The sequence below is a fragment of the Chrysochloris asiatica genome, unplaced genomic scaffold, assembly GCF_000296735.1.
Source record: "Chrysochloris asiatica unplaced genomic scaffold, ChrAsi1.0 scaffold00138, whole genome shotgun sequence".
Taxonomy (NCBI): domain Eukaryota; kingdom Metazoa; phylum Chordata; class Mammalia; order Afrosoricida; family Chrysochloridae; genus Chrysochloris; species Chrysochloris asiatica.
The window spans coordinates 3,011,748-3,027,873 of NW_006408656.1; the positions used below are offsets into that span (position 1 = coordinate 3,011,748).

At 48.7% G+C, this 16,126-nt stretch overlaps 1 protein-coding gene across 1 annotated transcript in view; it reads left to right on the forward strand.

Moving 5' to 3' along the window:
- The window catches only part of SPRYD3 (SPRY domain containing 3), a 21,633-nt gene extending 6,544 nt beyond the window's left edge, over window positions 1–15,089 (forward strand). Inside the window, exons 3-11 of the mRNA XM_006869981.1 lie at window positions 2,226–2,301; window positions 2,801–2,925; window positions 3,216–3,351; window positions 3,893–4,078; window positions 13,027–13,176; window positions 13,554–13,611; window positions 14,258–14,377; window positions 14,454–14,620; window positions 14,955–15,089. Of these exons, the coding sequence (XP_006870043.1) occupies window positions 2,226–2,301; window positions 2,801–2,925; window positions 3,216–3,351; window positions 3,893–4,078; window positions 13,027–13,176; window positions 13,554–13,611; window positions 14,258–14,377; window positions 14,454–14,620; window positions 14,955–15,089 (1,153 nt within the window). The remainder of the gene's footprint in view (window positions 1–2,225; window positions 2,302–2,800; window positions 2,926–3,215; window positions 3,352–3,892; window positions 4,079–13,026; window positions 13,177–13,553; window positions 13,612–14,257; window positions 14,378–14,453; window positions 14,621–14,954) is intronic.
- Window positions 15,090–16,126: the final 1,037 nt, after the last annotated feature.

Below are 16,126 nucleotides of genomic sequence, written 5' to 3' on the forward strand. Positions count from 1 at the left end.
TTTCTCAAGCTGGGGGAACTGAAGGAAAAATTCAAGCCTTGACTTTCGTTATTGAAGGATTCTCTGGGCAAATTATTGAATTCTCTGGGTAAGAAAGCATCAAAAGAAGAAGGAAGGAAAACATAGAGTCATTGTACCAAAAGGAAATGGTTGATGTTCAACCGTTTCAAGAGGTAGCATATAACCAAGAGCCAATGATACTGAAGGAAGAAGTGCAAAGTGCATTGAAGGAATTGGCAAAGAACAAAGCACCAGGAATAGATGGAATAAAAATTGAATTTTGCGTATAGAATCCTTCAATATTGCAAATCAGTGCCTGAATTTTTTTCTTCAGTTCTTTCAGCTTGAGAAATGTTGAACATGTTTTTCACTTTTCGTTTTCTAAATCCAGTTCATTGCACATTTTATTATAATATTTGACTTTGTTTTCCCGAGCTGCCCTTTGAAATTTTCTGTTCAGCTCTTGAAAAGCTTCATTATTTCTTTCAGTTGCTTCAGCTTCTCTATGCTTAAGAGCAAGTTTTAAAGTCTCTTCTGACATCCACTTTGGTCTTTTCTTTTTCCTGTCTTTGTAATGACCTTTTATTTTTTTCATATGGATCTTGATGTTATCCCACAACTCTTCTGGTCTCATTATTTTGTTTTCTGTGTCTTAATGTATCTGTGTCTATTGCAGCAACTCTGTTTTTAAAATGGTCTCTAATTCAGATGGAATGTATTTAAGATCATAGTTTGGCTGTGTTCTAATTGTTTTCGTTTTCTTCAGCTTCAAACTGAACTTGCATATGAGCAATTGATGGTCTGTTCCACAGTCATCCCTGGCCATGTTTTGGCTGATGATCTTGAACTTCTCCATTGTCTCTTCCTACAGATTTAGTCAATTTGATTGTTGTGTATACCAGCTGGTGAGGTCCAGGTGTATAGTTGCCTTTTATGTTGTTGAAAAAGACAAAGTATTTGCAATGAATAAGTCATGGTATTGCAAAATTCTATCATGTGATTTCCAACCATATTTTTCTATCTCCAAGCCATGTTTTCCAACTCTTTATTTCCAACTTTTGCATTCCAATCACCAGTAATTATCAATGCGTCTTGATTACTTGTTTGATCGATTTCAGGCTGAAGAAGTTGGTAGAATTCTTCAATTTCATCATCACTGGCTTTAGTGGTTGGTGTGTATATTTGAATAACAGTGGTATTAACTGGTCTTTGTAGGTGTACGGATATTATCCTATCACAAACAACATTGTACTTCAAGATATTTTTTTTGACAATGAATTTGACTCCATTCTTCTTCAATGTGGTGTTTCCGGCATAGTAAGCCATATGATTGTCTAATTCAAAAGGCCAATCAATACCAGTCCATTTCAATTTACTAATGCCTAGGATATTGATCTTTATGCATTCCATTTCATTTTTGACAACTTCCAAGTTTCCTAGATTCATACCTTGTACATTCCATGTTCTAATTATTAATGGATGTTTCCAGCTATTTCTTCTCACTTTGAGTTGTACTCCATCAGCAAATGAAGATCTCGAGAGCTTAACTATATCCATTAATATCTATGTTATTAAGGTCAACAACTCTACATTGAAGAGGCAGCTCTTCCCCAGTCATATTTTGAACACCTGCCAACCTGTGGAGCTCATCTTCCAGCACTTTAACGGACAGTGTTTTTTTTGTTGCTGTTCATATGTGTCTAACACCTCAGAAGTGGTCCACCTTCCCTTCTTCCTAGTCTGTCTTAGTTTGTAAGCTCCACTGAGACCTGTCCACCATAGGTGAGCCTGCTGATATTTAAAATATTGGTGGCATAGCTTCCAGCATCACAGCAACACAAAGCCAGCACAGTGTGACAAACTGATAGACATGTGGTGGCTTTGAGGCAAAGCTAGAAGAAAAGGGCTGAAACTGCAGTACAGGGGATTGAGGTTTGGCAGGGTTGAGACCCCTAATAGTCATCTATGGGAAAGTCTACATTCTTTTCTCCCTGGATCTGAAGAAGAAGCCAGGCTTGCTCTGTTGTAGGTTGGACCCTGGTTAGAGGCATTGGGAGGGGTCGGGTGAGATTTGAAGTATCTTGTTATGCTATCTGTGCTGAAGTATGGCCTGCTGGATTCTCCTCTGTCCTGTTGATCACAGAGTGGGGATTGGGGATAGTGAGGGCCTTCCCCTAGGTCCTGGGCTAGGCTGCTAATGAAACTCCTCCCCCTTCTTCTTTCAGTTACCATGGAAACTCTGGGGAAGTTGGCTGTTATGTGGCTTCTCGACCCTTGACCAAGGACAGCAATTATTTTGAGGTGATCAAGGCAGTGGGTGGGTAGAACAGAAGGTGAAATTGTTAAGCTCCAGGGAGTTTCTTTACCAGATTAATAACCTTGTTTAATTTCCCATCAGGGCTGTCCTGGGGCTGGGAGAAGGCATGGCCCTGATCTGAGAGCCAGGGGCTGGAGCCCTGTCACCTTGTCTCTTCCGCTCTCCTGCCCCTTGTCTGGGTAGATTTTGACCCATATCCCTGACCTTGAACCATATCCTCCCCCTAACCCAAGGCCAGCATTTACTCTCCTTTCTTTTCCCACCAGTTTGGAAATAACTTTGTAAGTAATTATGGGAAGGTCAGCCCCTGCTTTCCCTAGTTCTTCCCCTGAATTTTCGCTGATTCCCATGGAACTCCCCCCATGTTTGTCTCTTTGAGCTTCAGCCCCCTCTGATCTCTTAACTCCTCTCCCTGCCAGAGGCAGTTCATCCCCTTTCTATTCATTCCATCCTTGCTAACTGTGCCCTCTCTCTTTGCTCTAGGTGTCTATTGTGGACAGTGGGGTTCGGGGCACCATTGCTGTGGGGCTGGTCCCTCAGTACTACAGCTTGGATCACCAGCCGGGCTGGTTGCCTGACTCTGTAGCCTACCACGCTGATGATGGCAAGTGAGTTGCCTTCTTGTGGAACCCAACTTCTTTCCTATGGATTTGAGAATCTTAGCCATGAACAATGGCGTTTCCCATTTCTTCACTTGTCTTGGCTTGTTTAAACATATTTGATCAGGACAGGGAAGTGGCCTGGAGGTTTGCAGACTTAGATGGGAGGGTGAAGCTCATAGGCAGGATATTGGTAGATACCATCCTGGGCTGATTAGGAGCAGCAAGAAGCTGTCAGTGCCTGGAAGCAGTTAGGAAGCCCGCGCTTGGGCCCTGTATCTGTGCTGCTTTGCCTACAGGTTGTACAATGGTCGAGCCAAGGGCCGTCAGTTTGGGTCAAAGTGTAATTCCGGGGACCGCATTGGCTGTGGCATTGAGCCTGTGTCCTTTGATGTGCAGACTGCTCAGATTTTCTTCACCAAAAATGGGAAGCGGGTAAGTGGGGAATAGTGGGTGGGAATTAAAAAGGCTGAAGCTGTCCAAGGATTTGTGGGCTGGAGCTTACCTAGGGTCCCATGGTTCCCTATCTCCTTTAGTCCAGAAGTTCCTTATGTGCAGAAGACACTGCCCCTTCTCCCTGGGAAGCTGGAACATTGCCCAGTTGATAGACGTGTGGGGAGCAAAGATGGCCAGAGAATGACTAGAAATGGTGGGAACAGAGTTAGGTCCTGCTCTCTTAGCATCCATGCCTCAGCACTTCTCTGCTCCAGCACACACACTCACACCTACTCAGAGTATTTGGCAGCAAGTCAAGAGACTTGTGTCTGCCTTCTAGCTGTGTGCATACCTTGCTCGACCAGGAGTACTCAGCAAACTTGTAAAGTTTCCTACACCTCTGCTTTAAAAATTTTTTTTTTTCTTATTTAAACATGTCAGTGTGGATGATAGTTACTTGTGGCATCATCTCAAAGGTACCCCTGTGAGAATTAGATAAGGTTTGGAAAATGAGTTCCCTCCATCCTTCCCTCTACTGCAGGTGGGCTCCACCATCATGCCCATGTCCCCGGATGGGCTGTTCCCCGCAGTGGGCATGCATTCCTTGGGTGAGGAGGTGCGACTGCACCTCAATGCAGAGCTGGGCCGCGAAGATGACAGTGTCATGATGGTGGACAGTTATGAAGACGAGTGGGGCCGGCTGCATGACGTCAGAGTCTGCGGGACTGTAAGTAAGGGCAGCGGGGTAGTAGGGGACTTGCCCGGAAGGGCTGGCTACAGCCCCTGGGAGCCTCATAAGCATGTCTGATGAGTTAGAATGAAAAGTGGCAGCTGTGTCATTGGTGGGGTTTTGGGAAATGGCCAGGATAGGCTGGGATGTAGACATGAGTGAGGTCTGTGTTCTCTTGAATGCTGGTGCCCTTTCCCCCTTCCCCTGCAGCTGAGAACAGCAATTCTTCTTGCAGTTTTTGGTTCCTTCAGCACTTGGTGCCCTCTACTGCCCTGCACACCAACCTTTGAGGGGCTGGGAGCTGATTTGGAGGCAGGAGGCCTGCATTGCCTTTTGGCTTGATCCCTGCACAATGCTGTGGGCCAGGTCACAACCCTGCACATGTGTGGGAAGCTTCTCTGAGCTCTTTTGGGAAAAAGCCTTCAATCCAATCTCTTCTACCTTCCCCTCCATTTTATAGAGGATGAAAACATAGGCAGACAAGGACTCAGCGAGAAGCCCTGACCATCTAAGGCTCTCTTACGTCTTCTCAGTATATCTGCTTTACTCTTTCCCTAGATCTTGGACATTCTTGGGAAACTCATGGGCCTTGAGAGGGAATTTCTTCATACGTACCCTCAGAACCTCTTCTGGGTTGGGAGTGACTGGATGCTGAGTCAGGGGTCTGACCCTGACCTCTAGTGAGCTGCTCAGGCCCCCTACTTCGAATTGTCCCTCTGTTACCCCCTTGCTCCTGGCCTCCCAAGTGGGTGGCTTTTTTCTCCACCATCTGGCCTTCTCACCCCAACCCAAGCTGTTTTCAAGTCAGCCTTTGATAGCAAAACAGAAGCAGTGGGAGGTAGGGGTGGGTTCTGAGTAAGGCCCCCCTTCTGGAGTTTAAGGTGACTTAAACTCAGGAAAAGTAGTAGAAAGCGTGCCCTCCTGTTGCTTCAGACATCCTGTACCCCCTTCTAGCACGAGGATCCAAGGGCTATGGTGTCCATGAGCCAGGAGGCCTTGGATGCCCACTCCTCGACCCTCATCTCATTTCTTTCTTTTCTCCTGCCACCATCATTTGGACAACATCGATAGAGTTGAACTTGGGACTGAGCCAGGGCCATGTTCCAGCTCTCATCCCTGACCTCTTGTAAAGAGTTTTTTCCTGGCATCCTTTCCCTGCCTGGACCTGTCCCCACTCTGTTCTCAGCTCCTTCCAGGCACTCTTTCCTAATTGATGCAGAATCCTGTAGCCATGTATAAATAGCCTTCCTTCCTCCCTGCTCTTCCTCCAACGTCTTTAGGCCACTTATTTAAGAACTTTATTTTTTTTCTCAGATAGAGCTGTCGTGTTTGACTTTTGTCTCAGGCCCCTACTCTCTGCCTTGGTTAGCTGGCAGAGTGGAGACACTGCTCCCTGGGCACTTGCTCTTCTGGGTAGACTTGGACACGAGTCTCTTGAGGGACATGTGCCTCTCTGGTTTTGTCAGTCATTCCATCTTTCAAAGCAGTTTCTTCCATCCAGTGGGTCCCCATCCCCCTATCTTCTGGCCTCCTCCTTCCTGCCCTTTACCATCCACTGTATTTCTGACCCAGTGATTATAGCTGCGTTAGCCTTGAGGAGTCTGGGAGAAATCATTTGGGGAATGCCCTGGCCTTTTGTTTTGGAAGACCTCTAGCACAACTGCTTTTCCTATTAGTCCATCCCTGCCGTTTACATCTCCCCTGCTGGGGAGCCCTTTCTTGGGGCCATTTTTGTTAAATGCTGCTGAGTCACCTGTATAGGGTCTCCAGGGAGTGGCTGGTGAGTTTGTTCAGACCAACTTACAGTCCATTGGTTATCCTAACAGCCATCACATCAGGACCCTAGACCCCTGTTTTTGTTTCTCCTGCCCTGGATAATGGGAGTAATTGGTTCTCAGTAGAATGTCCTTTAGAGCCATAGGAATTTGGGAGATGTCATCTAGACTGAGGTTTCTTAGTGGGGAGACTGTTGACATTTTAGGTGGGACGAGTCTTTGATGTATAGAAAATTAGTAGTCTTGGTACCCAGATCCAAAATTATAGTAAATCCTTTCCCCTAGTCAATGGGACAACCCAAAATACTTTCTTTGGTCCTGACCCCATGCTGCCTTTTCCACTATCTAATACATGTTATTACACTCTGCCCAAGCCTGCTCGTGTGTAACCCATCACCTCCTCTCCTCCTGCTCTCTTCCTGATTAGAATGAATCTAGAACTCCTGGGTTGAAATCCCCACTTCCTCTAGGAGTCTCCTGTCTGGCTCCTTTAGCCAAGGCCCTTCTAGCTGAGTTTATTTGGCTGCCTCAGAATTCTATTACTCTCAGCCCTTTCTCTCAGTTTGGGGTCAGTTATCCCTTCTACCTAGTTTTTCCCAAAAAGAAGAGAGAACTCAATTCCTGGTTCCTTTTTTTCTCTCTCTTCAGCATTTCATTTTGAAAATTTTCAAACATACAGAAAAATTAAAAAAAGTAGTATAATGAAGATTCATCTAGATACTACCTAGGTTCCACAGTTGTTAATAGTGATGTTTGTTGTATCTGTTGGCATTAAGTGACGTTGAGTCCATTCCAGCTCATAGTGACCCTGTGTACAACAAAATGAAACACTGCCTGGTCCTGTGCCATCCACACAGTTGTTGTGTTTGAGCCCATTGTTGCTGCCACTGTGCCAATCCATCTCTTTGAGGATCTTCCTCTCCTTTACTGATCCTCTGATTTGTCCTGCATGATGTCCTTTTCCAGGGACTGGTCCCTTCTAACAACATGTCCAAAGTACATAAAGATGAAGTCTTACCAACTTGGTTTCTAAGGAACATTCTGGTAGTACTTCTAAGAAAGGTTTGTTTGTTCTCCTGGCAGTCCCTTTGTATAGTCATTATTCTTCCCCAATACTGTAATTCAAAGACATCAGTTCTTTGGTCTTCCTTATCCATTGTCCAGCTTTACCACACATATGAAGCTTGGGCCAGGCACACCTAAGTCCTTAAAGTGACATGTTTGCTCCTTAACACATTAAAATCTATTTTAGCAGATTTGCCCAGTGCAGTGATTTGTTTGATTGCTGCTTCTGTGAGCATTGATTGTGGATCCAAGTAAAATGAAATCTTTAACAACTTTAATTGTGTCTCAATTTATCATGATGTTGCTTGTTGACTCAGTTGTAAGGATTTTAATTTTATGTTGCGGTGTGATCCATATTGAAGGCTATAGTCTTTCATTTGAGCTGTAAGTCTGTTTTAACTGTTGTTGTCAAGTGTCGTCGAGTCCATTCTGACTCATAGAGACCCTGTGTAGAGTTTCCAAGGAGCAGCTGGTGAGCTTGAACCACCGACCTTGCAGTTCAAACGACTTTGCAGTCTGACGCATTAGCCCATAGTGCCACATCTCTTTATAGACATACACAGCTCTTCTGCCTCTTGTGGCCTCAGTTTCCCCTCCCAAAGAGTCCCTCCCACCTCCCCAGAGTGCTATGGGAATTGAAGAATTGCCAGCTGCATTTGCTGTGCGACAATCCCTCTACCTCATCCCTGCCCCTCGGCCATGCTAAATGAGGTAATGTGTGGAGGGTGGGGGGCAGTAGGTAAAGCTGGGGGATTAGACTCATTCTGTCTCTTTGTTTCCTGCTCATAGCTCTTTTGACAACTCCTTAGTGACAGGTAACAGCTTTGGGATACAAAGGGAGTGATTGAGGCCTCACCCTCCCAGGAGTCCTCCCCAGACCCAACCCAGGAGGAAACACCGTGTTGGGGCCTGAGCTGGCCGGTGGGAAGCATGTTCATAGCTCCTGTTTCAGCTGCTGCATGGCCCTCGGGCACTGAGCCCTCCCGTGCTTCTGTCAAGAGGGATTAGGGTCTCTGCTGGCAAGGGGTGGAGGGCAGGTACCAACAGGGGAGAAGAAACTGAGAAGGCCCTGCTGGTTTGAGGGAGGGCTTGGGATGCCAGTGTTATGCCCAGAATTCGGGGTCCCCAAAGACCACCCAGGAGCTGTGTACCGATGAAAATACATAAGGGTTGTTTATTCAAGCTCGAGCCAGGTCTCTAACCTTATCCGAAACTTCGGAATAGGGAAAGAGCCCCGAATTCATTGTCTGCAGGGTTTTTATAGAGTTTTCAAACAGCTCAGGTTTCTCAGCTTTACAATCTTTGGATTGGTTAACAATTGGCAAAATATGAGATGTTACAGTTTAATTGGTCAGGACTGGTGGTCTTTGTTCTTAGGCTAGGGTAAAGGAAAACATCTGGCCTCTGGCCTTGAGCTGCCTGGCTATTTATACATATATCATTTTCTTGGAGCTAGAGGACGTGTTCAGGCTAATGTACAGAATGGAGATTGACCTTGTCTCTGGAGGGAACTAAAAACTGAGGCCTTGTCTATTTAAAATGCTTTCCTGAGCCTGACTAGAGTTTAGTCAAGCAGTCTCTAGGTAGGCAAAATCAGGTAAAGTCAGTTTGGTCCTTACACCAGGGGCTCACAGCCTTCTAGTCTGCAGCATCAAGTCCGTCTGTCCTGTAAGGGAAACGAAGGAGGGGAGGGAGGAGGATTTGAGAGCTCTTGAGGAGGTTCTGGTGTCCCAAGGTGAGAGTATCTTATACCCCAGTTATATGGAGGAACACTCCTGTTGATAGACTGGGGAAAGATACTGGCCATTTGTGATAAAGTAGCCTGTTGACTGGTCATCTATTGTAGAAAAACAATGACCCAAGGACGCACTCTTATTGGTCAATATAAAGGATCTTTTCTTTCTTTGTGCTTGGTGGTTCTGGTCAATCCAGCTCTAGGGTGACGGTTAACTCTGGTATTTTAGTGGGTTACGAATTGGACTGCTAACCACAAGGTCAGTAGTTCAAACCCACCAGCTGCTCTGTGGTAGAAAGATGAGGCTTTCTGCTCTCTTAAAGATTTACAGCCTTGGAAACCCTATAAAGGATCACTATGAGTCAGAACCGACTCCACAGCACACAACCACCACCAGCATATACAAGGAGTCCTGGTGTGGTACTATTGGGAAAGCACTTGATCACAAGGTTGGCTTGAACTGCAAGGTCAACATTTCAAACCCACTAGTCGCTCCTTGGAAACCCCGTACAGGTCTCTATGAGTCGGAACCAACTCGAAGGCACTCAACAACAACAGCAACACTATATATGTACAAGGTTGGTGGTTCAAACTCACTAGCTGCTCCTCGGAAATCTTACACAGGGTCACTATGAATTGGAACCTACTTAACAGCACTTAACAATAACTACTATGTTGTCGGGGAGAGCAGTGGCTCTGTAGGGTAAGCACTGGGCTGCAATTCACAAGGTGAGCAGTTTGAGCCCACCAGCCGTTCTACGTGAGAAAGATGAGGTTTTCTACTCCTGCAAAGATTTACAGCCTCAGAAACCCTACACAGGGTCACTGTGAGTTGGCACTGATTCGATGACACTTGACATCAATAATATGTCGTCGTGGAACCCTGGTGACACAATGGGTAACACTCAGCGGCTAACTCAAAGGTTTATGGTTAGAACCTGCCAGTTGCTCCCTGGGAGAAAAGACCTGGCGACCTGCTTCCATAAAGATCACAGCCCCTGAAAGCCTAGGGGGGCAGCTCAGCACTGTCTTACAGGGTCGCTATGAGTCGGGAGTTAACCGTGACAGCTCTCTCTAGTGTAACTCCAGATCCTGGTTAGGGAGAGGCAGAAATGTGTATTTGTTAACTACTGGGTGCTGAGCTCCGTTTTCACATGTGGTTTTGGCGAGGCAGGTACTGTTATTCTCTTTGACTGATGAGGAATCAGACTTGTTGTTACTGAGTTGGCTTCGTTTTCTGGAACCTTTATATAAAATAAAATGACCTATTGCCCGGCCCTGCAGTGCCTTCATGATCATTGATATGTTCCCATTGTTGTGGCTCTTGTGCCCATCCATTAAACAGAGGGAAATAACTTGCCCAGTGTTAGGGCTAGTAAGTAACAGGAGTTGAGATTCGAACCCAGGTCAGTTTGCATTTCTTTTGAACTAAGAAGCATCTGAGGCACAGATTAAGGGGCCACCCTCAAGATTCTAGCAACCCAGACTCTAGAGGCTAACTAATCTGCTCACGCCTGCCATTGCCTCTGGGTTTCTAACAGCTGGAATCAGGGAGGAGTGAACTTGAAAGAGGGTCTCTTAGGGAGACCCTGCCTGCCTCCCCTCCACCCCAGGTGCTCTGAGTTGGCTTCGAGGCCTTGGGAGGTCTGGGCTCAGAAGCAGGAGAGTGGATCAGATGAGTTCTGAGTGCTTCCACCCTGAGGTGGTTCCTCTCTGGGCCGAGGGCACATAATCATTCTGGGTGTTAGCAGTCTCTGAAGTGCTCTGTGGGGTGGAGGAACGAAGAGTCCGTCTCAGAGTCCCATGTTAGTGCATTCACCCTGCTGGCCAGTAATCTGAAGGAAGCATCCCACCCTGTCTGCATGTAAAACGGCAGGAGACTCCCCGGACCCCCACCCCATAGACTGAGGCAGTGGGAATGGCTGGGCGGGTTTTCCCCAAGGATCTGGAGCTGGATCAGCTGGCTTTTGGCTCTGGAACTGTAGAACACTGTGTTTCCTATGCTGAGGCCAGTTGGATGGAGTGGGTCAGGGACAGCTGTGGGGTCCCCCACCCAGTTCTGCAATGCAAGGAGGAAAAGTGGGCTGGGGGCTGCTCCAACTGGGTGGAGTCTAAACTAGTTAATGTGCAACAGACCACACTCCTCCTGGCCTGATGGGGAGAGATGCTGAGGAGAAACCCCGGACTGAGCAGAGACCACACAGAGGACGAGGATGAAAAAATAAATGAAGAGCTGAAACAGCAGGGGCCGTAATTGTTGGTTGCCATTGAGTCTGTTCTGACCGTGTGTGCAGACTAAAACTACTACAGAGGGTTTTCCCACTGCACTGACTGCTAACTGCAAGGCTGGCGGTTCAAACCCACACTCAGCTGCTCCTTGAAAACCCTATACAGGGTCGCTATGAGTTGGAACCAACTCAACAGCACTTAACAACAACAGCAATAACAAAGCTTAACAGAAGCAGATGGCCAGGCCTTCTTTTCATGGCATTGCTGGGTGGGTCCAAACAGCCAAACTTTGGGTTAGCAGTTGAAACACAAGCCGCTTGTGGCACTTAGGGACGGATGGGTTGTAATTGTTTTTACTGTGTGCCATCAAGTCGATTCTGACTCCTAGTGGTCCCATGTGACAGAGTAGACGCCCATAGAGATTTTTATGGGAGCATATCACCAGTTCTTTTCATCCACAGAGCAGCTGGTGGGGTCAGTTAGCAGCCAAGTGCTTAAGCACTGCACCACCAGGACTCCCTTTTGGCCTTAAAAAGACCTGTGAAGGATTTCTTTCTGATGAGAGTGAGCAGTGCAATATAATGAAGAAAGACTTGGGCTAGGGTGCAAATATGAAAGATGGGTAGACCCCAACATTAGGAATTAGGGACAAAAGCTTGGGTATGGTTTTAAGTGGTCTTTTGTACATGTCTGGCTTTCCCATCTCCCCCCTCCTACCCCCAGTTAGTTCTCTTTGGAGAGAAGGGGAGGATGGACTTGAGGTGGCAGGTCTTTGGGGATGAAGACTGAGTAGGATATCAAGGCCCTTTGTCCTCCCTCTCTGGAGGGATGGTGGGTACAGGAGCAGCCTTCTGGGGACCCAGCAGGCTTCCACAATAGCGCAAGTGAACACAACTCCTTTCTTGTTCAGGCAGGAATCCTGGGCGGTGAGAGGCCAGCATCCTAAGACTTGTCAGGGATAAGTGGAGGAGGTCCCCAAGGAATGTATTCACTTCAGGGCTGGAGGGATGGGAGGGCAGAAGAAAGTCTTGAGGGGCAGTTTGGCTAATTAAAAGGGGATTAAGGAGTCCCAGGTGATACTGAGGGTGGGGAGGGTGGGAATGGGGTTGAGTTATAACCACACTGTTTCCATGACAACTGATAAATAAATCCTCCCAGATTGGGGTGGGCGTTGCTGCCCCATCATGCCTAGGCAGAACCATTGTGGGACTGAAGAGCCCCAAGAACCCATCCTTCATATCCCCTCGCCTCCCACCCCACACCCCACCTCCACGCTTGAAGTAGAAATGAGGGGCTGGGCACAGAACTTCTTGTCTTCCATTTTGACCTGTCCCCTCCCTCACATTAAATGAAGTAGGATTGGTCACTCCTTGGCTCCCTCGGCACCTCCCTTCTCAGCTGTGAACAGTTCTGTTGAAAGCCAAATAGAACAAAGACCTTGAGAAATTTGTTGGTTACATCCCAGACAGAATTGGCTTCAGGGCTCACTTCCCTACTCCAAACATCTGGGGCTCACACCAGACCTCTAAGTGCGCCCGGGACCCATTCATGCTCCCTAGGAAAGTCATCAGACATCTTCAGCCTAGTCTGTACATGTTTTCCTGCGTTATGGGCTCCTGTTACGGGCTGCGTTACAGGCTTTCCTGCATTACAGGTTACACACTTGACTGCTAACTGAAAGGTATGCAGTTCAAACCCACCAGCTGCTCCACAGGAGCAAGCTGTGCCATCTGCTTCTATAAAGATGACATTCTTGGAGACCCTATGGAGCAGTTCTACTCTGTCCTGTAGGGTTGCTAAGTGTGGACCCCTGGGACAGGCCTTTCTCAACAGAAAGCCAGCAGGGTCATTCAGGGATGCCATGACTTAGCCTCCCACCCCCACACACACTGCCCTTCCTCTCTCAAAAGCAAGGGGAGGGAGGGTCTAGGCTTTGCCTTACCTAGGCTGTTACCTTCGCTACCTTCATCCCTGGCCTCTTCCTACCCTGAATACTGAGGCCCACATTGTACCTCTAGATCCTTTTTCAAGCAGAGGGGTTTTGTCAAACCCAGGAAACTGGAACCCAGTCAGCTGTGGGACCAATTTTTCAGGGTAGGCATGAAGACTGCCCCCTACCCCCACCTGGCTCTACCCTACAGCTGCTGGAGTACTTGGGCAAGGGAAAGAGCATCGTTGATGTGGGGCTGGCCCAGGCGCGGCACCCACTGAGCACCCGCAGCCACTACTTCGAGGTGGAGATTGTGGACCCTGGAGAGAAATGCTACATCGCCTTGGGGCTGGCCCGGAAGGTGAGGACTAGCCCTGGGCTTTTTGCCTATGGAGCTGCTCAGTTCTGGGACTGTTGGGATGTGGCTGGAAAGGCCTCGGGGAGCAAGGGGGCCCAGGCTGTGGGCAGGGGGAACAGCTGTACGAGTCACACATGACCTGAGAGTGGGTCATGACTGCACCACCTACGCCAAGGCCTAGCTAAGGGGTTGGGGACAGCCTGTGCCCTGGCTCTGGAAGCTAGGTGCCCTTCTCATTTTCCTTGCAAGCCCACATGGCTGCCAGGGTGAGGTGAACCACATTCCTGACCTGGTCTGTTCCACAGGACCGGGGATTCAGGTGCTTATGTTCTCTTTTTGTGTTTGTTAGTATAGATTTTCCTTTTTCCTTCTTGGTGCAGGATTATCCCAAGAACAGGCATCCTGGGTGGAGCAGAGGGTCCGTGGCCTATCATGCTGGTAAGCAGAGGGCTTCTTTCCCTCGAAGGCTGCATTAGGGAAGCTGACTCGTGGGGGTGGTGGAAGCATAAAGCCATCCATTTTCCTGATCCCCACCTCTGGCTGCCCCCCTCCAGCATCTGGCAAGAGAGACTTGCTCCTGGCCCAGCCACTATTGATTTCTCCTCTCCTGTGTTTTTCCTCCCAACCCTGAAAGGCAGGGGTGCAGCACAGGGCGGGAGACCTGGGCACACACTGGACATTCCAGGGCTCTGAGGTGGCTCCCTCGGCGTCCTTCCTGCAGATCCTGCAGAATCTTCGGTTTCTGCTTTTGGTTTGCATGATTTCCTGTAGGGCTTTCTTTAGAAAAGGATCCAGCCTCCAGTTCTTGGTCCCTCTCCTCTCTCTCCCCTGCATGCTCACTGTGTCTCCCTGCCTTCAGACCAGTCCCCTGAGGACATTTCCCCTCAGCCTCTTAAACTGACAGACTTTGTGGCTCTATCTTTAATCTGGTGCCCTCTTTCCACTCCTGTCTCTCCATTTTGGTTCAGCTTGTCCTCTCCTCATCTCTGGGCCCCAGAGGGACGTGGGGAGTGTTCACCTTCCAGTAAGGGCCACTCTTGGGAATGTAGGGTGAAAGTGTATGTCCTCTCCCTCCACCCAACAGATGACGGCAAGATCTTCCACGGCAGTGGTGTCGGGGACCCCTTTGGGCCCCGTTGTTACAAAGGGGACATTATGGGCTGTGGAATCATGTTCCCCCGAGACTACATTCTGGACAGTGAGGGTGAGTGGAGTGGGGGTAGGGCAGGGGGTACTGGGTGAGGGAGTGCCACAGGAGCTCAGGGTTCCTGGTCTCCTAGGTGACAGTGATGACAGTTGTGACACGGTGATCCTGTCCCCAACGGCTCGGGCTGTCCGGAACGTTCGGAATGTCATGTACTTACATCAAGAGGGAGAAGAGGAAGAGGAGGAAGAGGAAGAAGATGGGGAAGAGATGGAGCAGGAGCATGAGGGCAAGAAGGTGGTGGTGAGTGGGGAAGAGTTTGGGATGGAACAGGGGGTCTTGGGCTTGGCTGAGGGCTGGGCATCAGTGGGGAATAGAAACCTGAGCTGAGGTCTGAAAGAAGGGCAGGTCTGGTGCAGTGTAGAGGCCTGTTCAGGAGGTGCTGTGATGGAGAGACTGGTTGGGAAGAAGCTGTTTTCCAGCCCCAGGACACCCTCTTGTGGTCACTCCGTGAATCACCCTAAGTCGCTCTTCAAATCCTTAATGAGAGTTGGGAGTTGTTGGGGCCTGTGGAGTTTAAGGATCCTCAAGAGAAGAGGCCAGCCGGCTCTATGCTTCTCCCCATTCCCACCTCCAGGTTTTCTTCACCCGGAATGGCAAGATCATTGGGAAGAAAGATGCTGTTGTACCTTCCGGGGGTTTCTTCCCCACCATTGGAATGCTGAGCTGTGGGGAGAAAGTCAAAGTCGATCTGCACCCCTTGAGTGGCTAGGGGCTTCTCCCCTGGACCTGCCCCTTTTCCTCCTCTCACCTTTGACAGGACCAGGTACTCAGTTGCTGACATGCCCAAGGATTTGCTTATCCAGTAGCCCCACGGGGTGCATAAGCACTCTGCCTACTGCCAGGTTAGGCCCCCGCCAAGCTCCTCTGTGCCCAGCATCTCTGACCTGGTGCTGTCTCTGTTGTCATCAGTCCCTGGGCCTGACTCCTAGTTGGACAGGAACAGACCCAAAGAATGTACTGATACATCGCTGGGCCAGTCGGCACCAGGCCCGGTCCTCACTGGCTCCATGTGAGTAGAGGAGTAAACACGCCCGTTTCAGCTGCTATTTGGGCATGAGGCTTTGCAAAGGCCCGGGGTTAGAAACACCATCCCACCCATACTGACCACAGTATTTTTCCCTCTCCTTTTGTTTTTAAGTTTCTCCATGTGAATCCTTTTTTTTAAACTTCATTGTGTGAACCAGTTGCTGCTGTCATTCCCCCTGGCTGGGCTAGGGAGGGCTCTTTTGGACTCACCTCTCTCCTTTTCACTGGCTGCTGTCCCCAGAAGACTCCTCTAGGGTCTCCATTCTTTCCCTGAGCTGGCTTTCTCCCTGCTACCTGCTCAGACACCCTAGTCCCACTCAGAAAGCTGTGTGTCTTCCCCTCCCCCCACTATCTCCATTGTACATACAGGTTGGTTCCCATTACATGTTAAAACAGAGGGTCTGTGGGGGTGGGGAGACACCAGGGCCTTTGCTCCTGTCTCCCATCCTGATCCTCTGCTCACCTGTGACACCCTTGTCCCTAGCTTCCTGGACATGTTTCTCCTGCCATGGTGAACGCAAGACCCCAAAGCTGTAGCCAAGTGAATCCAGAGGGACAGCTTGGTCCCTAGTCCCACCCCCACCCCCACCCTGTGCCCCAGCTTGCTGCTTGTACCAGTTGCCTGTTTGGCTTCAGTGTTTGGTTCTAACATGTACCCTTGTATTTCTTCCTGCATCCTTGACCCCTGGCCCCTCCCCATACAGTGACTTCCCCTGGGAG